Genomic DNA, 27,205 nt, shown 5'->3' with positions numbered 1-27,205 from the left:
CTAGGCTGGTGACAGGCAGGCACTGTATCAGCAGGAAATCTGGTGCTCGGCCTCTCCAATAGAACATTGCTATACTATTGTAATACTGCAGTAATACTCTGACTACTTAATTTATACTGTACATCCCTACTAAAAGAGATGAGGGCACCTCATACAATTGATGTTTTACTCATGTTGTGCAATGTAAAAATAGACAAACAATTCTATCCCTCCCTCCATGGTTGGTGTCACTTCAAATTGAAGTCACTGAATTCAGGAAGTGATCTGAATTTTTTATTTAAACAATTGAACAACTGAAATGAATAGCTTCTCCTGTCCAGTTTATTCAGAAGTCATGAAAATAGTTGCCCTTTTCTCAATTATTGAATTGGAAATGTAGCTTAATTTATGAATTGACCGATTTGAATTTGAATTGACCCCAACACTGCCTCCCTCCCTCTGTCCCACATCACAGAAAAGGTGAGGACTTCAAACATCAGACATCAATAGCAAAGACCGTTGGTTACTCGTTTACTTCAACATGCCATCTTCACATATGAATAAAATAGAAGAACAAAATGTCTTCTATGGTTCATATTGAGGGCTGAGTTGTGTGAACAATATGTTTTTAACATGAAATGAAAACCCAGCAGTGCGGTTCTCAAGAGTTCATATGGCCATATAACAAAAATATCACTGTGTTGATGTACATTTAGATCAACAACCCACCTCAAACCATCTCCTCTACACACCCTACTCACATAGAAAAGGGTCCATTCTCCCCTCACCTCAATTCCACAAACTCCCCTTCAAACAGCATTCATGCTGCAAATGCACAAATGCATCCTTCAGCTCATGTTCCCATAATTCTCTCTGGCAGCCGCGTGATTAATGCACACAAGTATCGATAGTTCTGGATTGTATCCTTCTCCACAGTCGTGCACACACTCCCAATACCCCATCTCCCCAGCTTTCCAGCAGCTGTGCATGAGTAGACTATGAACTGGGATCTAGTGAAAGATAAGGGTCAGCATTTCAGTTGCTGCTGCTCTGGGTGGAGCAGGAGTAAAATGATGTGCTGTGTTGTTTCATAAGGCTTTACTGCAGGGTGGGAGGAATAGCACACGCAGGCACACACACACACACACACACACACACACACACACACACACACACACACACACACACACACACACACACACACACACACTAGCCCAGGGATGCCTCGTAATCGTTCTGTGGTTAGATAGAGATCATGCTCTCCCTCTTTCTGAGAAAGAGAGAGAGAGAGAGAGAGAGAGAGATAACAACGCGGCCCATGCAATGCAGTGTGGACGTCTATGTTTACCAAGGAAAGCTTCAGCCTCGCCCACTCACCTCTCCATTGTCTTCTTCCCCCTCGGCACACCAACAGAACCAGTAAGAGCTTCTTTCTGCCCTCTTTTCAAGGTTGGCCTGACTTAGGGTTGGTTCCGGGGAAATATAACTGTCCTGTCTCTGCCTGCCTGTAGGTGCCCTCTGTCAATCCCAGTGAAAAATGGGGAGGCGTTATGAAGCTGACTAGATAAATCCCTGCTGTGTGATGATAGCTTCCTTCCCTACTCTAGCTCCTGTAAGGGCATCCCAGACATTATGGAGATTGGCTGGTTAAGACACTGATGCTATTAGCAGGCAAACTCCTTGATAAGCTTTGATTAGCACTACTCAAGTACCTTGAATGAGGGTGAGTGGCATCAAGAGCAGGAGGAGAGATTGCAGTGGCATTTAAACAGTTAGTGTAAAGTACACAGTTGTGAAGCAGCCCACATAAATGTGACTGAAAAATGTTTCCAGGGGCTCTGGTAATGCTCAGAACGTTAGATGGTACATTTGCATAAAACAAATAGAAAACAGTGTTTTGCAGCCAGCAGTAAATTGACTCGGGCCTTCCAAGTGTTACGCAATGGAGGATGGCAGGCTGACAGTCAAGGCCAGTAAATGATGAACAGGAAGAAGACTCACTGATCATCCAGGATAGAGACTTTATGACTGCATCAGTAGAATCGTAAGGCCCGTTTCTCTGGCCACTACGACCCTTATAGAAGGTCAAATCCAGAAGATTATACAGTACATACTGTAGGACTGCATTTAATACCATTATGGTATTGTACCAACACTAAGAAATAGGAAAGCTGCTCAGTATACAATGCATTCACCAATACATGTAATAACAAATGCCTTTCAACAACATTCCTTATAAGTGAGGAAGGGAAAGAGGTGATGAGAAGGAGAGAGAGGAGGAGAGAGGAGAGAGAAGGAGAGAGAGGAGGAGAGAGGAGAGAGAAGGAGAGAGAGGAGAAGAGAGGAGAGAGATGGAGAGAGAGGAGGAGAGAGGAGAGAGAAGGAGAGGGAGAAAGACAGAAAAGAGAAGGAGAGGGGAAAAGAGCGGAGAGAGGAGATGGAGAAAGAGAGGAGAGAGAATGAGAAGGAGAAAGAGAGAGGAGCGAGAAGGAGAGAGGAGAGGGAGAAAAAGGGGAGAGAGAAGGAAAAGGAGAAAGAGAGGAGAGAGGAGGAGGGAGAGGCTTACAGTCATCCTTCCCCTCCAGCATTGCAGTAAGCCTGTGCCTTAATGCTTGAGAAAATCTTTCCTTGCACCATCTCCAGCTTAATCTTCAGCTTGAAAAGATGAAAGGCACGTGTGTTTGTTCTAATGAGAAAGCACTATCTCCAGCAACAGTAGACAGACACTGGCTGTCATGCTCATACACAGGCCTTGTACCTGTCTGTTGGTCTGTCTGTCTGGGGCAATGTGATCTACCAGGCTACAAACATGGTGCAAAAAGGTCTGATGCAGCAGCACTATGGAAACATCCTGACACTTAAATGAACATTTAAATATGTGCAACTGTTTGCGAACGCCAGCAAACTGCATGTGTAAGATACTGTATACACAGAACGCCATTCGCTCAAGACAAAGTCCCACCTCACATGGATGAATACAAGTTTCCTAGTAGGTGCAGAGTGTAGCATCATTGGAGAAGACTGAAACCCAGAGGACCAATGCAGGGCCATGCAGAGACGTGCTCTGAATGAGACAGGTTCACTGTGCAGCAAACCCCACCTCTACTTCATCCAGCAAAACAAAGAGTAAGAGTGTGAGAGAGAAGAGAGGAAGAATAAGTTATTGTATAACCATAGGACTGGAATACAAACCTGTATGCCCACATGTTGTATGCATCCCTTAGAGAGCTAGTTTTGATCAGCCTTTCTCCCATCAAGGCCCCCTCATTAAATTGGATCACATGTGAAAGGTGAGAGACAAAGGCAAAGCAGATGCGGAAGACAAAAAGATGTGCCATCCAGCCCATCCCATATTTAACAACCCCACCACTTGATACACACACATAAAACAGCTGGAGATGCATTAGGCGTCCCATATAAAAGCTGGAGATGCATTAGGCGTCCCATATAAAAGCTGGAGATGCATTAGGCGTCCCATATAAAAGCTGGAGATGCATTAGGCGTCCCATATAAAAGGCAACCGCCTGCACTCCTTTTCTCTTTCATCTCCCTATTAGCTCTGTCAATTGTTTATCAAAAGCAGAGGGGAGCCGAGCGGCTGCCGTGAATTTGAAAAGCTGCACAGTGAGGTACATTTTAAAATGCATGACAGGTTAATGGTAAGTTAGTGGCAACATTAGGGCTTGTGAGTTGCGGTGCTCATTCAGACTGAAAACAGGGCCACTTCAAATGACTACTAAGCAGTCCTTATTTTAAGAGGTCATTCATATTGTAATTAACTTTTCAATCACAGTTGATTAATTAAAACCAGCCCTAGTCTGTAATTATACATATCTTTTCCCCTGATATGAATCACTGGAAATTCAAAGGCTTCAGACGAGACGCAATGCAAACCAGTCGCTTGTACATGATTTTTAAGATATATAGGATAACACTTCATGCTAAGGTGTCTACTTTAAATGGATTTTATGAAACATTAATCCATAAAATACATATAGTACCAGTCAAAAACCTTAGATGAATAATTTAGCACAGCAGTTGGATAGCTTTATTTTGTGTCAACCGAGACCAAGTCTTCTTTCATTAAAAATGTAAAGTGCAGGGCTGGCAACCCTCAGAGAAGAATAGGTTGGGTCAATCTGCTTTGTTTCCAGGCCTGGTTGATAACCTTACGCTAACATATATACAAACATATAACACACACACAACCTGGGATCAAACCCCTGGTAAAGAAATAAAACACACACCTATAATGCCCATTGTAACCCCTGCTCATGCCGTAAACACACACTCTCCATAACAGTGTATGCATCAGGACATCATAAAATATTTAGCAGGGAAAGAGCACTGATTCTGACCATGCTGATGATGCTTCTGACAGGCCTCGTGTGGAATATACAGGGACAATCCCATCTAGATTGTTTGTAATGCATGTAAAAGCACTCCTAAGAACTGGGTAATGATAAAACACATTATTCACCTTTACGATAACATGGCTGTTGTAAAAGTTGTAAAAGTTGAACAAATTAAAATAAAGCTTCCATATGAATACAATACTGCATGACCTAAATGGACTTTTTTTTAAACACTAGCTATTACACATCTGCCCTATGTTATATAGTTAAGTACATAATTTAAACAAGAGAAGTCAAAATTCCACTTCCCATGCTACTCTACTTTTCAAGGCTATGAATGTGACACAGTAAAAAGTGATAACTTCTAGGTTTCACAGAGGCTAGCATCTTTTTCACTTGTCTGAATCTGCAAAACTCATGTGCAGTCATTATAGATCATATAATATCTCCTTACAGCAGCAGAAACAGTGATGCCCTCGACTAGCAACCAGTACACACAGACATGGTTCACAGAAGGGATCTTCATGCTTGAGCAGACACATTTAAAATGTTACTAAAACATGTCCCACAATTCGCCCTCTGTCAAATGGCTTGAGTTGCGTGCTTGTCTATAGTTTTTCTAAATGCACCATATAAAGCAAAATTGCCCAGAGGGTGGGCATCAATTGAACGTTTAATGTACAATATCAACCTGTGCAATGAATGATTCCAATCGAGGGGGTTGGGGGTGGGTCAAAATGACAGACAGACATCAGCCTTGTTATTACTGTTGGAGGACAGGATTCCATGGTGCTCCAGTAATGGCTGACTGAGACCACAAGCAGGTAAGTCACAGAGAGACACAACAGTGGCCCAAGTACAAAGAGCAAACCAGGGAAGGCTTCACATGTAGAAACCTTTGGATCCATAGCACTGTCTATGTAAACAAATCTTGTTTTGTTAGCTACACCTAAGAATCCCTCTTCTGAACTTGTAATACAATAGCTGATTTGAAGAGTCCAAGCAAGGAATTGAACAAAATTCTGACCAAGATATAAGAATATTGTCTTACCTGAGGATAGTGAGACTGTGTCTTTCTCCCACGATACGACAGTGACGTAAGCCTCCACGGAGGCAGGGATAATGCACTTGAAGACCGCTACATTGCCTCTCATGGCTTTCTGGTCCTCCACCCGAACGGTGTAGGGTTCCCGAAATACTGAGGATAGCAAGATGGATGGCATTTGGCAACAGCAAATTAAATACATACTGTACAAGCAGAAATTAAGAAACGAAAACAACAGTTACTATTTAAAAGAAGCACTTACCGGCCTTAATGTGGACATCTTGACTTCTTATTTTTCCTGAAGGATTTTCAGCTGTGCAATAGTAGGTATTGTCATGGATTAGCTTACTAAAGCTGGAGGGGAGGAAGTTAAAGATCTGGAGGGTGCCATTGGGGTGCACGTGACGGATCCCGGGCACATCGTAGATCTCCTCTTCGGTGGCCAGATACCAGCGCAGCGAGGCGGGGGGCACCCCTGCAGCGGGACAGGGCACCAGGGTCCCTGTGGTGCTGGCAAACACTACCTCTTGCAAAGATGCATTGACAAAATATAAGCTGGAACGTAGATCTTCACTAAAAACTGCAAGAGAGGAGAACAAAGAGAACAACATTTTTTGATGACATGACAACTGACTGACTGGGTATACTACAGGCGCAGGATCTTAATTTGATCACACTTTGTTGCTGCAAATTTTCCTGCTGAGAAAATGCAGATCATCTTAATGATTTACATAAATTCACTGAAAACCTGCACTAACACACGGTTAGATTAACAGTATTACATTTTTCATGTAGCCTCATTTTAGCCAACTAATAGCCTAACCACTGATCAAGCAACATTATGGACTAAAATTTCAAATCCTGTTGCTGCAGGATTATTTTTGTCACGACTTCCGGCTAAGTCAGATCCTCTCCTTGTTCGGGCAGCGTTCGGCGATCGACGTCACCGGCTTTCTAGCCATCGCCGCTCCATTTTTCATATGTCCATTTGTTTTGTCTTGTTCCATACACACCTGGTTTTCATTCCCCAATCAATCTACATGTATTTAGTCCTCTGTTCCCCATCATGTCTTTGTGTGTAATTATTAATTGTTAACGGTGTATGTTCACGTGCAATACTTTTATAGTTTATGTTCCGTGTTTTGGTGCACATTTTTTGTGCCTATTGTTGTACGGAATAAAAGTGTGCCTGTTTACTCTACTCTACTCTACTTGCTGTGACAATACAGGACAAATTAAGATCCAATATACAGTACAAATCAAAAGTTTGGATACACCTACTCATAAGGGTTTTTCTTCATTTGGACTATTTTCTACATTGTAGAATAACAGTGAAGATATTAAAACTATGAAATAACACATGGAATAATGTAGTAAACAAAAAAGTGTTAAACAAAACTAAATTTATATTATATATGAGATTCTTTATTGTAGCTTGATGACAGCTTTGCGCACTTTTGGCATTCTCTCAACCTGATTCATGGACTGGGGACAGCAAGGAGTCATCATGTCAGGTAGATCACCCGTTCACCTACTCTGCGTCTCACAACGACACAGCGTTTGGAACCAAAAATCTCAAATTTGGACTCATCAGACCAAAGGACAGATATCCACCAGTCTAATGTCCATTGCTCATGTTTCTTGGACCAAGCAAGTCTCTTCTTCTTAGTAATGTCCTTTCGTAGTGGTTTCTTTGCAGTAATTCAACCATGAAGACCTGATTCACACAGTCTCCTCTGAACAGTTGATGTTAAGATGTGTCTGTTACTTGAACTCTGTGAAGCATTTATTTGGGCTGCAATCTAAGGTGCAGTTAACTCTACTGAACTTGTTCTCTGCAGCAGAGGTAACTCTGGGTCTTCCTTTCCTGTGGTGATCCTCAAGAGAGCCAGTTTCATCATAGCGCATGATGGTGTTTGCGACTGCACTTGAAGAAACATTCAAAGTTCTTCAAATTTTCCAGATTGAATGACCTTCATGTCTTATATTGATGATGGACAGTAATTTTTCTTTGCTTATTTGAGTTGTTCTTGCCATAATATGGACTTGGTCTTTTACCAAATAGGGATATCTTCTGTATACCACCCCTACTTTGTCAAAACACAACTGATTGTCTCAAACGCAAATTAACTTTTAACAAGGCATACCTGCTAATTCAAATCAAATCAAATTTTATTTGTCACATACACATGGTTAGCAGATGTTAATACGAGTGTAGCGAAATGCTTGTGCTTCTAGTTCCGACAATGCAGTAATAACCAACGAGTAATCTAACTAACAATTCCAAATCTACTACCTTATACACACAAGTGTAAAGGGATAAAGATTATGTACATAAAGATATATGAATGAGTGATGGTACAGAGCGGCATAGGCAAGATGCAGTAGATGGTATCGAGTACAGTATATACATATGAGATGAGTATGTAAACAAAGTGGCATAGTTTAAAGTGGCTAGTGATACATGTATTACATAAAGATGCAGTAGATGATATAGAGTACAGTATTTACGTAGACATATGAGATGAATAATGTAGGGTATGTAAACATTATATTAAGTGGCATTGTTTAAAGTGGCTAGTGACATATTTTACATCAATTCCCATTATTAAAATGGCTGGAGTTGAGTCAGTGTGTTGGCAGCAGCCACTCAATGTTAGTGGTGGCTGTTTAACAGTCTGATGGCCTTGAGATAGAAGCTGTTTTTCAGTCTCTCGGTCCCAGCTTTGATGCACCTGTACTGACCTCGCCTTCTGGATGATAGCAGGGTGAACAGGCAGTGGCTCGGGTGGTTGTTGTCCTTGATGATCTTTATGGCCTTCCTGTGACATCGGGTGGTGTAGGTGTCCTGGAGGGCAGGTAGTTTGCCCCCGGTGATGCGTTGTGCAGACCTCACTACCCTCTGGAGAGTCTTACGGTTGTGGGCGGAGCAGTTGCCGTACCAGGCGGTGATACAGCCCGACAGAATGTTCTCGATTGTGCATCTGTAGAAGTTTGTGAGTGCTTTTGGTGACAATCCAAATTTCTTCAGCCTCCTGAGGTTGAAGAGGCGCTGCTACGTCTTCTTCACGATGCTGTCTGTGTGGGTGGACCAATTCAGTTTGTCTGTGATGTGTACGCCGAGGAACTTAAAACTTGCTACCCTCTCCACTACTGTTCCATCGATGTGGATAGGGGGGTGTTCCCTCTGCTGTTTCCTGAAGTCCACAATCATCTCCTTAGTTTTGTTGACTTTGAGTGCGAGGTTATTTTCCTGACACCACACTCCAAGGGCCCTCACCTCCTCCCTGTAGGCCACGCAGTCGTGGGTGAACAGGGAGTACAGGAGAGGGCTCAGAACGCACCCTTGTGGGGCCCCAGTGTTGAGGATCAGCGGGGTGGAGATGTTGTTACCTACCCTCACCACCTGGGGGCAGCCCGTCGGGAAGTCCAGTACCCAGTTGCACAGGGCGGGGTCGAGACCCAGGGTCTCGAGCTTGATGACGAGTTTGGAGGGTACTATGGTGTTAAATGCTGAGCTGTAGTCGATGAACAGCATTCTCACATTGGTATTCCTCTTGTCCAGATGGGTTGGGGCAGTGTGCAGTGTGGTTGAGATTGCATCGTCTGTGGACCTATTTGGGCGGTAAGCAAATTGGAGTGGGTCTAGGGTGTCAGGTAGGGTGGAGGTGATAGGGTCCTTGACTAGTCTCTCAAAGCACTTCATGATGACGGAAGTGAGTGCTACGGGGCGGTAGTCATATGGGTGAGGTAGCCATTCCAGGTGGCTACCTCATGAAGCTGGTTGAGAGAATGCCAAGAGTGTGCAAAGCTGGCATCAAGGCAAAGGGTGGCTACTTTGAAGAATATAAAATATATTTAGATTTGTTTCACACTTTTTTGGTTACTACATGATTCCATATGTGTTATTTCATAGTTTGGATGTCTTCACTATTATTCCACAATATAGAAAATAGTAAGAATACATAAAAACCCTCGAATGAGTAGGTGTGTCCAAAGTTTTGACTGGTATTATATGCATGTTTACTTGTAAATACATCAGGATATTTATTTACTTGGCCATGATGAAACCAATAAATGCTTTTGTTATGAACCTGATGTTTACAGTGTCTTTAATATGGACCTTTTTAGTCATCATCTAATCCTTGATACCGCTTAAATCACATTCATTACATAAAAATAAAATAACAGTCCTTGAAGTGAGGTAATTTGCTCATAGACAACATTGAACATGTATGCTGCTTTGGTTGAGCAGGGGAGCAACAAGGTGGAAAGAGTGTTCATGATGTAAAAGTGTGTGTCGTTACCTAGCTCCCTTGGAAGGGAGAGAAACACGAAGTGGGACCAATTAGCATTAGGTGGCTCAGTGCTAATTTCCAGGTGGTTGATTACTGAGTGGTGTATAAACTAGGTGTACAAAACATTATGAACACCTGCTCTTTCCATGACATATTGATGTCACTTGTTAAATCCACGTCAAATCAATATAGATGAGGGGGAGGAGATGGGTTAAATAAGTATTTTTAAGCCTCTAGACAATTGAGGCATGAATAATAATAATAAATGCCAAGATTTAAGTGCCTAAATATTGTATGGTAGTATGTACCTGGGATGCTGGGTTTTTCACACTCAACAGTTTCCCATGTGTTTCAAGAATGGTCCACCACCCAAAATACATCCAGCCAACTTGACACAACTGTGGGAAACATTGGAGTCAACATGGGCCAGCACCCCTGTGGAACGCTTTCGATAACCTTGTAGAGTCCATGCCCCAACGAATTGAAGCTGTTCTGAGGGACAATATTGGTGCAACTCAATATTAGTAAGGTGTTCTTAATGCTTTGTGTATAACTACTCCTGGCTGAGCATGATCCTGTGCCTGCCTGCTGCCTACCTCTGGATCTCTGTCTGGTGTCAGAGTCCGTGCCTAGCAGTAAATGGCTTACCAGTGACAGCTAGCTAGGCCTCCCTGGGGATAAAACATTTTAGCACTTCATACATTTCTAACAAGGTTTCAAATCGCAGTGGTTTCCACCCTCTCTATGCTCCAGCGGCTTTGACCCGCAAAGAGATACACACAACCATCCGCGCACACACGCACACACAAATACAAAATAAAAATGAATAATTACAACAACAACAACAACAACAAAAAAACGTCCATAGGTAAGTTGGCATCAATGGTAGCCACTTTGACTTACCAGTTGAAACCATTTACTGTAGTGGGCGTTAAAGAAAACACACTCCTGTATAACCAGTGGCTCATCCATAATTGTATTTCTTAGGGGACCCTATGAGTCAGTCAGACAGTGTTGTCTATGGCAGAGAGTAGGCCTGAGAGAATCCCTGGCTGTGACTGAGATCATTCCTTAATGGGTGATGGAGGTGCTAGCGGAGCATTAGGCTCCTCAGACTGATCAACCTGTCAATGGCAGCCATACATACAGGACAGACGATAGGGGTGACTCATGATGCACACCCACACATGATTTCACAGACACTTAAGGGTATCCTGAGTCTAGCTGCATTACGACTTCTCTCACTCTCTCTCTCTCTCTCTCTCTCTCTCTCTCTCTCTCTCTCTCTCTCTCTCTCTCTCTCTTTGAATTGTGTCTATGAATGACCTAGGCTTATCCATTGAAGCCCATCATGATTTGCTCAATAATAAATAAATAACATTGATTGAGATAAAAAGCAGTTCTATCAAGGTGGTGCCTGTTTAAATCTTTGAAAATGGAGTGAAAATCGTATTGCTCTGTATGGGTCTGTAGCTGCGTTAAAGACTCAATTGTAAAATAATACATCAAAATCCTATCAAATTGTAATTCATTCCTTTTTCAGCTGAGGCTAAACATAGAACCCTTCTTTGTGGCCGATTGATAATACATCCTCAACCTGTAGGTGTGCTAATATTAATGAAAAATTCTCTTTGAAATCATCAACGTGTATTTATTTATTTTTATTTAACCTTTATTTAACCATTGAGACCCAGAGTCTTTTTTTCAAGGGAGTGTATAGGTAGGTGTCTTAAATAATTAATCAATAATTGGTGATGTTGTTAATATTTTAGAAACAATAAAATCCCTATTGCATTGATAAAAATGTAAGATATGTTGAATATAGTATTTGACGCCTTTCTAAAAGTCTGTGTCAGTGAAACATTTCTGTGTTACAGATATTTGGTGGTTTATCAAGAGCAATCAGAGCCAATGACTGAGAAAGAACACAGATGCAGCACACATTACATTTCTAAAACGAGTGGAACAAGAGGTCATTTCCAGTCATTTCAAACAGAAATAACACTGATGAATACAATTCCCAAACAAAAAGCCATCTCTTAAATTTGACTTGAATACCTTGTTAATTTACACTGGGAGTACATATTTAATCTATCCTACTGAGCCATTTACTTTATGAATGGTATTCTTATCTTTTATTATTTCTTATTGTTGTTGCGTTGTTAAGAAGGAACCTGCAAGTAAGCATTTAGTTGGACAGTGTAGACCATGTGTATCTTGTACATATGACTAATAAGACGTAAAACTCATAAAAGAAACTCAATTTAGCACAGTGTAGTCATAACAAAGATTGGTTCGATAAGACCAACTGCAGAGAAGTCAAAGGTCCTTGTGGATCTAATCATACTGAGCATCATGTCACTGTACTGCTACACCCATTCCTTACCAAGGAGGTCTACATGAGTTCCACCCAGGTACAACCTCCTCAGAAGCCCCACAAAGCGTCATGCTTCTCATGCCCGAACAACTCCTCTCAAACCTAACCACTTACCAAATAACCACAGAGGAATTGTGTAATTGCCATAATTTTTCATGAGCTGAACCATAAAGACTAAAGAAGTGACACTGTTCAATAATGTTATAATATGCATCCATAATTAACCAAGCTTTGTTTCTATCAGCAAAGCTGGAGGGAGAAGAAAAAAGACAAGACCACTTCATCGCCACCGTCTTTTTCAGTGAGAAGGGGGGAGGATTCTAGTTGGGAATATAAATCCAAAACATATCCCTAAACAGATTTCTGTTTTCTGAGATTAGCAAATGTTGGAGAGCCCAGAGATGGGAATCTAATCATGAAAACAAACAAGGAAAATGTTTATGCCAGAGGCATATAATGCGTTGCGTGAGGACCACATATATGACCAGAAATATGTGGACACCTGCTCGTCGAACATCTCATGACAAAATCATGAGCATTAATATGGAGTTGGTCCCCCATTTGCTGGTCCCCCCTTTGCTGCTATTCTCCTGGGAAGGCTTTCCACTAAATGTTGGAACATTGCTGCAGGTACTTGCTTCCATTCAGCCACAAGAGCATTAGTGAGGTCGGGCACTGATGTTGGGCGATTAGGCCTAGTTCGAAGTGAGCGTTCCAATTCATCCCAAAGGTGTTCAATATGGTTGAGGTCAGGGCTCTGTGCAGGCCAGTGAAGTTCTTCCACACCGATCTCGACAACCCATTTCTGTATGTACCTCGCTTTGTGCACAGGGGCATTGTCATGCTAAAACTGTAAAGGTCCTTCCCCACACTGTTGCAACAAAGTTGGAAGCACAGAAACGTCTAGAATGTCATTGTATGCTGTAGCGTTAAGATTTCCCTTCAATGGAACTAAGGGGCCTAGCTCAAACCATGAAAAACAGCCCCAGACCATTATTCCTCCTCCACCAAACGTAACAGTTGGCACTATGCATTGGGACCGATAGTGTTCTCCCGGCATCTGCCAAACCCAGATTCGTCCTTCGGACTGCCAGATGGTGAAGCGTGATTCATCACTCCAGAGAACGTGTTTCCACTGCTCCAGAGTCCAATGGTGGCGGCTTTACACCACTCCAGCCGACACTTGGCATTGCGCATGGTGATCTTAGGCTTGTTTGCGGCTGCTCGGCAATGGAAACCCATTTCATGAAGCTCCCAACTAACAGTTCTTGTGCTGACATCCAGAGGCAGTTTGGAACTCGGTAGTGAGTGATGCAAGCAAGGACAGGCGATTTTTACATGCTACAGACTTCAGCACTCGGCAGTCCCATTCTGTGAGCTTGTGTGGCCTACCACTTCGCGGCTGAGCCATTGTTGCTCCTAGATTTTTCCACTTCACAATAACAGCACTTACAGTTGACCGGGGCAGCTCTAGCAGGGCCGAAATTTGACGAGCTGACTTGTTAGAAAGGTGGCATCCTTGATGTTGCCACGTTGAAAGTCACTGAGCTCTTCAGTAAGACCATTCTACTGCCAATGTTTGTCTATGGAGATTGCATGGCTGTGTGCTCATTTTTTTTTTTTACACCTGTCAGTAACGGGTGTGGCTGAAATAGCCGAATGCACTCATTTGAAGGGGTATCGACATACTAGATATACTATATAAAAGTAACTACTGTACAGTAGTTACATGCACCTGGGAATATTATCAGTATATCATTACTGTGAATGCATGTTTAATTCCTAAGCAACTGAGCAGAGCAGTGCATGACATAATTTATGTATATGCACAGAGAATGATAGCTTAATCATTCCATTAAATGTGTGGTATCAGCACTAGATTGGTAAAACAAAACAATCATGCTAATATGAAAACATCTGTAATGAAACACATCAATGAGCAGTAATTCCGAAAGTGTAACACTTGAGAGTAACAACAATTTGCAATCTATTATCCTTTTACTTCAGTATTGAAATTACGTCCATTAACATCAACATTCCATAGCACCAGATGGCTCCTCTCTCATTTTAATATGAAAATAACTCTCAATCACGCTGCCATTATGCAACTGCCTTGTTGTCATTTTTGGATGGAATGCTTAGCATGATTATTATCTGCGCCCAGAACAGGCCCCCATATTAACATGTAGGTGCAGTGTGAAAAACCAATGTTTACACAACACAGTTGTCATGAATATGATTATAAATATGAATATTCAAATTTGTTGAGTTAAGCAATCAAAGGCAGTAGAATTCATCAGCTGACAGACAGGTGTAATCAGCCACCACAGAGGGCTTTCAGGACTATGGAGGCGCTTCATTTAATTCAACGTGCAATCGATGCTGATGGGACAAACACCAACATGTATGCATGCTTTAACCCCTTACTGCCTTCCTCTAATGAATACAGACACATGTACAGTTTATGTACTGCATTTGCTTGGATGTTTACTGTTTAAATTGCAATCATCCATTGGTGCTATTCCATATTTTGCCCATCATTTTATCATGAGCTCATCTGACAGACATAGAGAGCAGAAAAAGAGAGAAAGAAATAGGGAGATCCAGAGAGAGTTGGATGGTGGACTAATCAGTTGGGTCCAAGTATTTTATAGGGCACCCATGTCACGTCTGGTGAGCCAGTGGCCTGTCGTCGGGCTCTCAGTTGGCTTGGGCACACGGGGCAGGGTGAGACGGAGCGGGCAGCTGCTGCACTGTGACAGGCTCTGTCAACCAGGAACGCTGGGTAATTAAAGCAGCCCTCTGTGCTGTGCCTGGGAGGTGGAGTGGGATCAGGAGCAGAGACAGGAGATGGGGAAGAAAAGGAAAGAGGTAGGGGGCAATGAGGGGGGTTATCCAATGTGAGTAAGCATTCTCCTCTTTCTGCCCAGGGGCTACACACAGGGCTTGTAAAGGAACTTGCTAAATGACAGTCTCCCAATTTGCTTTCATGAATATTAACCAGGACATGACAGAAGAAAGGGGCCGCTGTCTGCTCTGCTCTGCTCTGCTCACTGGTGATATGCAAAGACAGATCCATCGTCTGATGTCAGAGGAGTAGGATATGGTAAAGCGGAGCCCCATGGTGCACCTCTCTAGATCTACTTTTATTTTCATGTGTTAAATGGGTGAGAGTGGATGTCTCATTAATAGAGAAGGAGGCAGCAGCAGCATATCTCAGTAGGGAGAATGTCAGCGTTCCAGACGTTGATGTCTAAATCATGCTGCTGATGAACCAATGGGAGGGAGAGAATCTGATGGGGGATTACAGTATACTGGATACCAAACTATAGCAACTCCCTCTGCTGCTACTACAGCTGAATAAAATGTACCAGGGTACAAATAATAGTATTTTGTGGTGCAATATGAACACTAAAGTGTGGAGAAAGAGTTTCTTTGAGGCATTAACCGAGCAAACTATTTGTATATTCAATCAAATAGATGGGAGAAAACAATTGTATTCTCGTGAGAATACCAAATTCTTAAAATTACTCAATGATTGTCCTCCTCAGTGCCCAGACTTTTCAAGGCTGATTCATACTGCAAGCCACACTGATAAGGGAATACTCCGGTTTCTTTCCATATTTCTCAAGAAATTGGTAGTGCAGCATTTTCATATTGGGTCAACATTCCACAAACAAATTAACATAAATTAAAACAACATGGTGTATTTATGGCAAACTGAAGCTAATCCCCTTGACAAATCCTGTGAGCGTCAGAGTGAGTAGCATGGGGGAGTCAATGCGTGTAGACTAAACTTAACCACTGCTTAAACCTACAGAGATAATGCCAAGATATTAGACCATCTTCATTTAATGATATAGAAGACCAACACTGGGTGGCAACCTTTTAGATGAGGAGGGCATAGTCAGACTGGACTGTATGAATAAAGAAAGAGCAGTGAACCTTTTGAGTATAGTGTGCTGAATTCTTCTTATATCCTTTGTCGGATTCCTTTGTACAGGAAATGCTACTGTACTGAACAACCAGTTAAAGACAGCATGAGTATGGTGGCCCAGAGGGTGATTGTGTATGGTGTGCTGCACGAGTTTTGCGATTTCTAATTGTCACACCCATACTGACCAGGCCAAACCTCGCCACAGACACCAAACGCGATCAAACACACCTCAAAAGCTGTTAAAAAACGCAGCGGTAAACCGAACTGAACACACCCCAAGTCAAGAGGACATGGGGTCAACGGTATTTTGACAGACAACCCTGCTTAGCTTCCTCACACAGAGTTATAATAATTGAGTATATTACATACTGTTGATAGCGTAGTTTGAGGGTTCTTTAGATGGTGGATGGAATACTGTCTATGTAGACAAACACTGGAAGGAGACTGATTACTCTTCTGCAGAATTAATGATGAACTGACCACAGGTGCAGGGGCATCAATGATGTTGTCCTGCATATACTCATCACTGCCAACCTGCATGCTCGCTATGGGAACAGCATCTTCCAGATTGGTGGCAAATGTACACATTCTACAGTGTGGAGGTGGAATTAAAATAGTAAAATAGGCGAACAGGTGAAAAGGTCAACAAAATCAACTGAAAATGCCCAGGTGATCATAAATCATGTAGCCAATGTAAAATAAGTTGCAAACGCCCCATTTATTGTTAGACAGTGATGTAACACCAGCTGAGAAACCAACAGAAGTGATCACATTGATCCACATTCCACTGTTGTTAAACAGAAGTCCGTCATGAACAGCTGGCGTTGTGAATTGTGTCAGTGCTAATGTCACAGCAGCTGGCTCCTGTCATCTTATTAGCTGCGTCATAACCAGGGCCCTTTAAATATGCTATGTGCCACACTCACTTAAATACTCCAGACCTATTTGACAATTGTTATAGACGTATTATATTAAACATTTATCACATCCAAACCGTAAAGCAAACATGTTTATTTAACACTAAGGAGCACAGCATGTGTTCCCTGAAGAATCTCCCAGCCAACCTGCCTCCTCCCCTCTTCTCCGTCAATCCCCTGCTTGCTTTATTATCCCCCTTCCTCACTACACACCATCCCTCCAAAAAATACATGTTCTAGGGTTGTCTCTTTCTCCTGTGTGTTCGCTGTGTGACAGGGGACGTTAGCTCTGTAAAGCCAGCAAGCCAAGCAGACGCAGATGTATTCAGAGCATTTAGTACTCCGGATTAATCGAATTATAATGTAATCATCTGATCAAACAGCAATTAGCATAATCACTTCTGGGGAAAGGCTGATAGAGAGAGGGAAAGCAACACATAATAAAGCTCAGGCTAGCAACACTAATGAGACATTTACCAGCAGTCACAAAGTTACTGATTCCTGGGGACACAGATTCTTTAAATAGGAACCACCTCTTTTTAGAGGTGCAACTGTGCATATCAAAACATCAAATTGGTAACTGATCCAAATTCATTGGAATGCAGGCTCATTCATACACTGTGGTTTGTGTCTCTTTCTCTGTATTCTGAGAACAGATATGAAGTTAGCATATTGTGAACACAAACAGTATTTGCATCTTATAGTGTAGAAAACCCCCAGAAAGTGAAACCATAACAGTGATCCTAGCCTTTGATCGTTAAACCACTCTGGTCTTCTCCAGCAGCACACATTAATATGAAAGGTGACTCTAGGGTTAGCAGAAATATTCATAGTTGAGCATATGGCATATAGAAATAAGCACAAAGGCATGCAGTCTCTCACACCAGAATGATCATAGGATGCAGAAGAAGAGAAACCAAGCTGGACTAATTTGTCTTTCCTTCACTGTCTATCTACCCCTGCCTCTGTCCTGCCTCTGTTACCCCTCAGCCTACTTTACTATTGGTACTATGCATAAAAGGCCTCTGAAGACTCTAATTGTAAAATACCTCAAGAAACATAACTTGGTACATTCACAGAATGACTGAGAAGTTTATCTGTGATAAGGACATAGGAGACAGTACAAGAGATGAAACACTAGAAGGAGGTAAAAGAGTGGAAGTCAATAAGACAAAGAGAAGCAGATGAAATGTGAGGGAAATACCAAGCTCAAAGGGACAAACCATGAGAGAGTCACCAATGTGATCCATCCATACCAGAGCAAACACGTGCACTGGGCATATAGGGATCAATCAAGTTAATTCACATGGGTGTGTAGGTCAAAGCATGGGCATTTAGGTATCAGATTATGTGACTAATTCATTCTTTCCCTCATAAATCCTATGTGATCTTTGTGACTTTGTGAATAGTTATCGTTACTCATTGTGTATTTATTCCTTGTGTTATTATTTTTCTATTATTTCTCTTTCTTTCTTTCTGCATTGTTGAGAAGGGCCCATGAGTAAGCACTTCACTGTTAATCTACACTGTTTACGAAGTATGTGACAAATACAATTTGATTTGGCTAGCCACATCAACCACACCTACAACATCTGTCCTGTTCACTGCGTTCTTATGAGTTACATTACATCATACTTGGGCTCTATACACACACACACACACACACACACACACACACACACACACACACACACACACAGTAGTCCTAATCCAACATACAGTATGTGCATTAGACATAGGTAGAATGTTAGTGCATGTATTTATGATGTGGGTAATCTCTAAAAACTGCATTAGCCACTTTTCTAGGTGCTCAGCCTTTTCAAATAACATGACATAAAATAACATGACCTGTCTTTGCCAGAAGCACCCCCGCTCTACATGGTTGATCAAACATATAAATCTGTGTGCGTCCCCCCCCCCGTCGATGCTAAACGGTATAGTTAACATTTTAATGTGAAAACCATTTACATGGTGATAATGCAATTATATTGTTCTGATTTAGCAGAATCCTTAAGGATAAACAGTCTGATTTGTAATTAGATTTTACATTCAGTGAAACATACCACCACCACCACTGTGAGTCTCTCATGCCCCATTACTAATTAGACTGCAAAACGGCTGCTGAACATCTTTAGTAGGCATCTTCATTATGGAGTCAGTTGTGTGAACTGGGAGATCCATTATTACACATCAGGGTCTCCATTATCAGACATTACCATAAGCAACCGTTCCTCAGGAATGACAACAACAACGCTACCACACATACTTTTCCACAAGCAAACACCCTCGAAAAGGGGAACTACTGTGGGGAATAATTGACCTTAAACAAGTGATGAAATCATGTTTGAACTGAACTCACATTTACTTCTCAGATAGGTACTGTATCTATCAATACTACATTGAGGGCCTCCTGAGTGGTGCAGCGGCCTAAGGCACTGCATCGCAGTGATTGAGGCTTCACTACAGACCCGGGTTCATTCCCAGGCTGTGTCACAACCGGCCGTGATCGGGAGTACCATGGCGCAGCGCACAACTGATCCAGCCTCGTTTCGGGTTAGGGGAGAGTTTGGCTTTACTTGGCTTGGCTTGGCTCATCGCGCTCTTACGACTCCTTGTGGTGGGCCAGGCACCTGCAGACTGACTTCGGCCGTCAGTTGAACGGTGTTTCCTCCGACACATTGGTGCGGCTGACTTTCGGGTTCAGCGGGCAGGTGTTAAGAAGCGCGCTTTGGCGGATTGTGTTTCGGAGGACACATGACTCGACCTTCGCCTCTCCGAGCCCGTTGGGGAGTTGGAGCGATGAGACAAGATCGTAATTGGATATCATGAAATTGGGGAGGAAAGAGGGGGTAAAATGCAAAAACAATATATAATAATAATAATAACACACAGTGAGACTATATATTTTATTGCCTTACTATACACGTTTTCATAGCTAGGTCACATGTGCTGCTCTGATACCGAGTTGACGAAGGTCAGAAAGTAATTTTGTGGACCTGAATGACAAAACATTTAGGGGTTAGATGTGCTCAAAGGTAACATTTTTTGCATACCCCATCCTACCATGAGACATCCATGTCTTAATCAATGGAAAAGATAAACGGTTGAGTTTGACATAATTTAAAAGCTTACTAACAGGGTTGCTAAAAAAAATCTATTTTCTTGTTTTTTTGTGTTTTTTAAATAGAAATCTATTAACCTTTAACGTCAATGATCAAAAATATTGTAAACTCAGATTTTTAAAATGTTCACACATTTTGAAGCTTAGACTCTATTTTACATCATCTGAACTGTTTATGTTGAACCCGCCATCAGTTGAGAGGCCGCATACTCTTGACGGTGAGTGTCATGTTTTGGCTGATAACATTTATTTCAAGAAATGTTTTAATAGTTTGATAACCCTGTTTGTAAGCTTTTAAATGATATAAAACCCAATTGTTTATTTTTTCCAGTGACGAAGACATGGATGTCTCATGGTAGGGTGGGGTATGAAAAACAGGTCATCTTTGAACACATCTATCTACTAAATGTTCTGTCATTCAGGTCTAGTCCACTAAGTCCTCCTCAATTGCCTGCATGAGGCCACTGCTACCAAAAGACGGTAAGTCTTAAAGATCTTGAAATAGATATGGAGGATTCAAAGGCATACGTCTTACAAGAGGAGCACCTCACTATACAGGAACAGATGGATCTGTAATCAGTGCTCTGCCTTAATTGCCCCCAGTAGATTAACTCCACTGAAACACAGGTTCCTCCTCTCTGCCAAGTTTAGTCAAATCAAGCTGCCCCCAGTCTCCATTGCATTTTCCTTCTCAGGTTCCTAATGTGTTATCATGCTAACTTGGCAGACTAAGTGATGTTGGCAGGGAGGGGGGGGGGGGGGGTTGCTGAGAAGTATTTTTATCTGTAATAAATCCCTTTTATGGGGATAAACTAATTCTGATTGGCTGGGCCTGGCTCCCCAGTGGGTGGGCTTGGCTGCCAAGTGGGTGGGCCTATGCCCTCCCAGGCCCCCCCATGACTGCACCCTTGCCCAGTCGTGAAATCCATAGATTAGGGCCCAATTTATTTATTTAAATTGACTGATTTCCTTATATGAACTATAACTCAGTAAAATTGTTGAAACTGTTGAGTTAAAAAAATATATATATATTTTACCTTTATTTAACTAGGCAAGTCAGTTAAGAACAAATTCTTATTTTCAATTACAGCCTAGGAACCGTGGGTTAACTGCCTGTTCAGGCGCAGAACGACAGATTTGTACCTTGTCAGCTCAGGGGTTTGAATTTGCAACCTTCTGGTTACTAGTCCAACGCTCTAACCACGAACCACTCGGCTACCCTGTTTGTTTAGTTTATATATATAGAGTCATCTCTCGGCAACGTGAAAGACGGGCACATTGATTGAGATAGAAATGTGTACATGATAAGTGTGCGTGACCTATTGACCTTAGTGTAAATGTTAATTTATTGAAGACAAAATAGATGTAGGCCATCTCAAACGGCCTTGCTCAGGTCTGTCTCTCAATCACTGTGCTGGAATCTGCAGGTTGCACCTTAGTCACTCTATTGTTATGAGTCATGCCATTGTTATGAACGTTCTCAAGCCGCCCTCTGTATTTGCAAGCCACTGTAATGCACTTTTGATTAAATCTTTATCAGCACTGATTGACAATGCATTGAGTAGAACGCTCAGTCCTAAAACGAATGTTCAAAACAATAGTAGGACAAACGTGCACCCCATGAATAAGGGCCCTATGTAAGCTGCCTCGCCTCATAATTTTTACAAACAGAATTGGAGCTTGGATTGGTTTTGCTTTAAGGCATCTTTCAGAGAGCAAAAATAAACATGTTTCCTTAGCCATCTAAAGATAGCTATATCCTACTGTATCTCTTAATTACAATTCAATTTGAATAAAAATGATCAAAGGTAACCCACAGTACACAAAATAAATACATATTTTAAGTTACGTATTATTAATTCATGTTTTATAAATGCTTTAATGGTTCAAAATAAAATCATAATATCTTCGGAAAATATGGATAAATGGAGTTAATAGGCCAGAATTAAAATTATAAGCATGCTTAAAAATATCATACCTGTAGTATTTTGTATTCGGGGGTTAATTACAACAGAGAAAACTAGTCTACTGACCCAGTTTCCTCAAAAATTAGATATTTTAGCTATATCTTGTATTGTGCATTTCATGTATAATTTTTTCAATTATCATTATGCCAGAATATGCACAATAAGGGCTCAGGTAGAGGCTGGGCCCTTACCAAGCACTTCCAGGTCACCGCTCAGTATAGCCTTATTGTGCCAAACTCACACTTTCCTGACACCCATAATGGAGGTTTTCATAGAGAAAAGCCAGTGAGCAAGTGATAGACCTATAGAATTAGGAATTAGAATACAAAATTGAGTATTTAGAACAGTAATTTAATAGGATCTATAGATAAACCTAACTCTAAAAAGGAAACAGAGAATCCAATTTCTCTGTGTAACTACAAGGTCTTTCATTCTACCATCGTCAGCTCAGCTCAGTCAATACAGACCTCATCATTATCATGATAATCACCATCTTCAGAAAACCAAACACAGAAAACACAATGAAATACAGTGCAGCGAAATAAAGCATGATCACAGCTCCAACTGCATTCTATGCCCATTGTCCGCAAAGGCATAACATGTAGGACAATAGAACAACACAGAAGGATGAAGCCATTCCCAAATAATACAATATACATTTTGCATGTACCGTTTATTCTAATCTTATATTAGGTTACCAATATGAAGGCTTCTGAGACTATACAGTATATGGATCCAGGCTGGCCAGACAGTTGATCTAATGTCACAGCACAATTATAATGATTAACAACGAATGCTTATTGTTCTTTTATGAGTTTCCACAGAAGCCAGTGTGAGTGAGGGAGATAACATTTTATGTGGAGTAGAGATGGAATAGCCTAACATAGATGTCAATAAGCAGCTGACTAAGAATTGCATTACAAGGAGAATGGGATGATAGTCAAATATGTATCATTTAAGTTTTGGGATTTTTGGGAGGAGGGAGGGGGAGTGGAGTGAAACAAGGAACTAGAAATGAACCAATGATTTTCTTGCCAAGTGGGTTGGGTTCAACTTGTCATATCTGCGTTGGTATAAAATGAACGTCCCTCGATGTGCTACAATGGGTTAATCCCAAACCTCCAATACCCCCTTTTTGCCTGATGCGGTAAATTCAGCGACCCTCTACGACATAGCCACAACCAGAGGTTCTACCCTGTTAACTTACAATATCTGCAACACCCCCATCTTGTCAGCTTTTACATTTTGTAAGAAGATATATTTTCTACCCTTTCCGTACACACCCAGCCTTGTCATAACTCCCTTCCTGGGGAAGAGATTATATCCAATAAATAATGCTTTATTTGATCCTGTGTAAGTAATAAATTGTATCAATTTACTCTTCTCCCCGATCAGCTTCACATTGCAAATTCACAGATTTATGAAAGCACACACACACTACACAAATATACACACAAACACCTTTTAACTGAATGCATTAAGAAATTGTCTTTCTATCATCTCTTGGTCTTTTCAATCTTTGGAGATTGCAAATCAATATGAATTGATCACATGAAAGGAGACAAAATAATTCTGTGTGTAATATTCTATAATATCATTGTTTTTATTTCTGTTACATGATATATGGCCTGCAAGCTCTTTCAAATCCATTTACCAGCATTATCTCAATATGAAATAAAACATGTGTTTGCAGTGTCTACAGGGGTCCCTTTTCTGGTAAGCCATTTTTCAACATTATCAGGTCCTGGTGGCTTACATTTTTTCTCTCTCATTGATACACCATTATTGTTAATTTACATGTCTTCATTTGTCTACACCCCTGTGCAACGGCTAGAAATGCATTGCATTGTTTAATGAAAACTTGCATGCATGTATTCAAAATCAATGTAGTATTTTCATGTAATATCATAAATCTCTAAGGATAGACTTAAATGAATCAATTTAATTCACATAAAATGATAGGCTACATTATCAGCTTTCACATGTCTCTAATATCCTTTCGAATCTGAATACCCTACATTGAATTTTAAAATATACAACTCTAAATAAATATATTGGATGGGGGAGGGGAAGGGGGTTAAACCAAATGTCCAGTATATAAAATACGTCACTCATTATTGAGGCCCATGCTACTTCGGACTGAAATCATAGCCTACCGGTATATACATCCAGACATGAAAATATGGGTTTACATTCGATGTCGTAAATGTAACTGACAACAATTAAGGTTTAAACCTTAAGGTCACGTCTACTTTATCAAACCTCGCTTGAACAAGGCAAGGCAACATCAATTTATTTCCTCAGCAAGCAATGAAATACGCAATTGAATAATGAAGGCATCATTAGAAATCCCCTAACTGCCTAAAACATAATATATGTGATTCTATCAAATACTAACCAATGATGTGCTTTATAGGTAAAACAGATTAAAGCACATTTCACTCCCGTTCCTCTCTCCCTAGCACTGTTGGCAACCATACAATGTTATCATGTGTAACACAGGTGACCTCCAACCCCCTAATCTACTTTGCTTTACTCACTGAATTACTGACATAGCTAACATTCAAATGTGAAATGTTGAACTTACCATTTAAGATGCTCTGGAAAAAGATAACTGCAAATATCCACATGCCCCGCTCCGTTCAAATCCCCCAAAGCTATGTTTTCTCGTCTTCCTCCGCACTCTTTGACCGCTGCTTTCCTATAATTATGTTCTGTGGCAGGTGTAATGTTAAACATTTGCTACTAGCTTCTAGTAACCAGTCCAACTCTATGCTGATCTGAATGTTTTCACCGTCTCCTCCTTGTTTCTCTATAACTCCCTCCCTGGTACTCTCGTAGCCTACTCTTCCTCTCCCCTTTCCGACCCCTCTTTACTTGGAGGATATAGTATGTGTATCTCTGATTGTCTTGGTTAAAGCTGTGATCCGACTCTGCGCAGCTCTACTCTGGTCCTCCGTGCCTTGCTACTTCCCCTGCACTTCAAAGGGATGCTCGAGGGGGATACAGTGCTCGCCTGCAGTCCAGGTGTGATGCTGAGTCAGGGTAGTGGCACGCGGGCAACGATAGGTCCTCAAAAAAATGTCTGGGTGTTAAAACCGGGACACCTAAACAATAACAATGTGGAATCCAAAAAACGCATCTTAAATCGAAAACTGAAAAATAGAAGCAGGTTGGGAAACAAAACGTGACAAATAAAATAACTTAAAATAAAGAGTAAATGGTCAGTTCAATAAGAATGAAAACCCAATCCGGATGAGCTGAAGTCAGACCATCTTCACCACCTCTCTCCGTCCAGCAAGAGGCAAGCACGCGCATCTTCCCACTGCCCTTTTAATCGCGTTGGTCCATGCGGTAACCCTCGCTGCCTCATAACCCTCTCCCCTGCCTCTGCAGCCACTTTAATTCCTCATTGCCTTAAAGGAGCAGAGGCGCCAGCCAGTCCTCCTAGGCGCTAGATGAGAGCATGTACAGCAGGGAGGGAACATTTGCAGTTAAAGAAGGCGCACCTGAAGAGCCGGTTAACAAGGAGAACATTTTACGCACGGTGTTATACAGGCACACAAAGTGCGTGCGTAAGTAAATAAGTGGTACTTTTATTAAAGGCACAATAGGAACATGACGATACACGTATTTTTTTATACAGGAGAGGGACAGTGGACTATGCCTTCAAACTGTTATTGATGCAAAGAGCCCTTGAGTTTTTTTATAATATATTTTGTGGGAAATAATTTTATAAATTGATTTGAAATTAATCATACACTCAAATCTACCATTAGGTCGATGAAATGCCTGTAAAATATGTAATGATATCTTATTGAAACAAATTTTTTAAAGTAATTTGTTCTTTATTTTTTACTATATTTCGGGTTGGCATTACATTTTGGCATTGTGTTGAAATATAATTGAATACTAAATGATGTTCTAACATCAGCAAATATTATGCTATTGTTTTGATTGTGAATTCTAGCTGGATTTGGTGCATTTAACATTGACCTGCCTCTGGTCCTTTCCCTGCCCAGCCTCTGCAAGGGAGCAGATCCTGTCTGATAAGCTTCTAAAATAATCTGACCTGCACAAGAGGCCATTCACTGCAAACAGAGGACCTGTCTGTCAGCATCCTCTGTCTGCAGTCACACATCCAGGACTGGCCCTATCCCTCTCCAGGCATATAGACTGCTAAATTAAATGTATGTACCACTGTCCTTGAGCTGTTTTGTGCATCATAGTTCGGTATTATGTTCTGTTTCATGTGGACCCCAGGAAGAGTAGATGCTGCTTTTGCAACAGCTAATGGGGATCCTAATAAAATTCTAACTACTGAAAAATAACCATGAGGAGGATACGTTATGGTGAGGAGGCTATGTTATTAGTTGCTGAATAATTTACTTGAAATCAGCGATTTTAAAAGGATGAGTGTTTGTCAGATTTTCTGTTGGTTGTTTTTATCTCTGTCTCTCAACTTGGTGAGGAGGACGTTGCTGTAGGAGGACGTGTCCTCTTCCTGGTTCTCAGCACGTTCTCTCGCAGTCTCTCTCTCTCAACACACTGTTCCAGCATCTCTCGTCAACAGCATTCCTTTTGTTCGGTAAAAGCTACTTACACTGGAGAGTTCTCCAGACGCAAGAAGAGATTTATTCAAATTGAAATGGTCTAGCGTTCGTTTAATTTGGTATACTATTTATACTACATATACAAAAGTATATGGACACCCGTTCAAATTAGTGCATTCAGCTATTTCGCCAACACCTGTTGCTGACGGTGTATAAAATCGAGCACACAGCCATGCAGTCTCCATAGTGAAACAATGGCAGTAGAATGGCCTTGCTGAAGAGCTCAGTGACTTTCAACGTGGCACCATCATAGGATGCAGTTTGGCGAATTCAAGGAGAACGCTACCTGCCCCAACGCATAGTGCCAACTGTAAAGTTTGGTGAAGGAGGGATAATGGTCTGGGGCGGTTTTTCATGTTTTGGGCTACAGTAGGCCCCTTAGTTCCAGTGAAGGGAAATCTTAACGCTACAGCATACAATGACATTCTAGACCAGGGCTGCCCAACCCTCTTCCTGAAGATCTACCGTCCTGTGGGTTTTCAGTCCAACCCTAATTTAACACACCTGATTCTACTAATTAGCTGCTCAACAAGGCCTTAACTAGCTGAATCAGATAAGCTAAATTAGGGTTGGACTGAAAACCTACAGGACAGTAA

The 27,205-nt window shown here is 41.4% G+C and overlaps 1 protein-coding gene across 1 annotated transcript in view; it reads right to left on the bottom strand.

Annotated features, from left to right (window-relative positions):
* LOC135552994 (cell adhesion molecule DSCAM-like) overlaps window positions 1-25,368 on the bottom strand; it is a 135,223-nt gene extending 109,855 nt beyond the window's left edge. Inside the window, exons 1-3 of the mRNA XM_064984997.1 lie at window positions 24,584-25,368; window positions 5,642-5,959; window positions 5,386-5,532 (exon numbers count right to left, since the gene is read on the bottom strand). Of these exons, the coding sequence (XP_064841069.1) occupies window positions 5,386-5,532; window positions 5,642-5,959; window positions 24,584-24,626 (508 nt within the window). The 5' untranslated portion in view covers window positions 24,627-25,368. The remainder of the gene's footprint in view (window positions 1-5,385; window positions 5,533-5,641; window positions 5,960-24,583) is intronic.
* Window positions 25,369-27,205: the final 1,837 nt, after the last annotated feature.

Source organism: Oncorhynchus masou, chromosome 13, assembly GCF_036934945.1.
Source record: "Oncorhynchus masou masou isolate Uvic2021 chromosome 13, UVic_Omas_1.1, whole genome shotgun sequence".
In the NCBI taxonomy this organism is placed as follows: domain Eukaryota; kingdom Metazoa; phylum Chordata; class Actinopteri; order Salmoniformes; family Salmonidae; genus Oncorhynchus; species Oncorhynchus masou.
The sequence above is the reverse complement of the archived record's forward strand: the minus strand, read 5'-3'. Positions and strand labels throughout refer to the sequence as shown.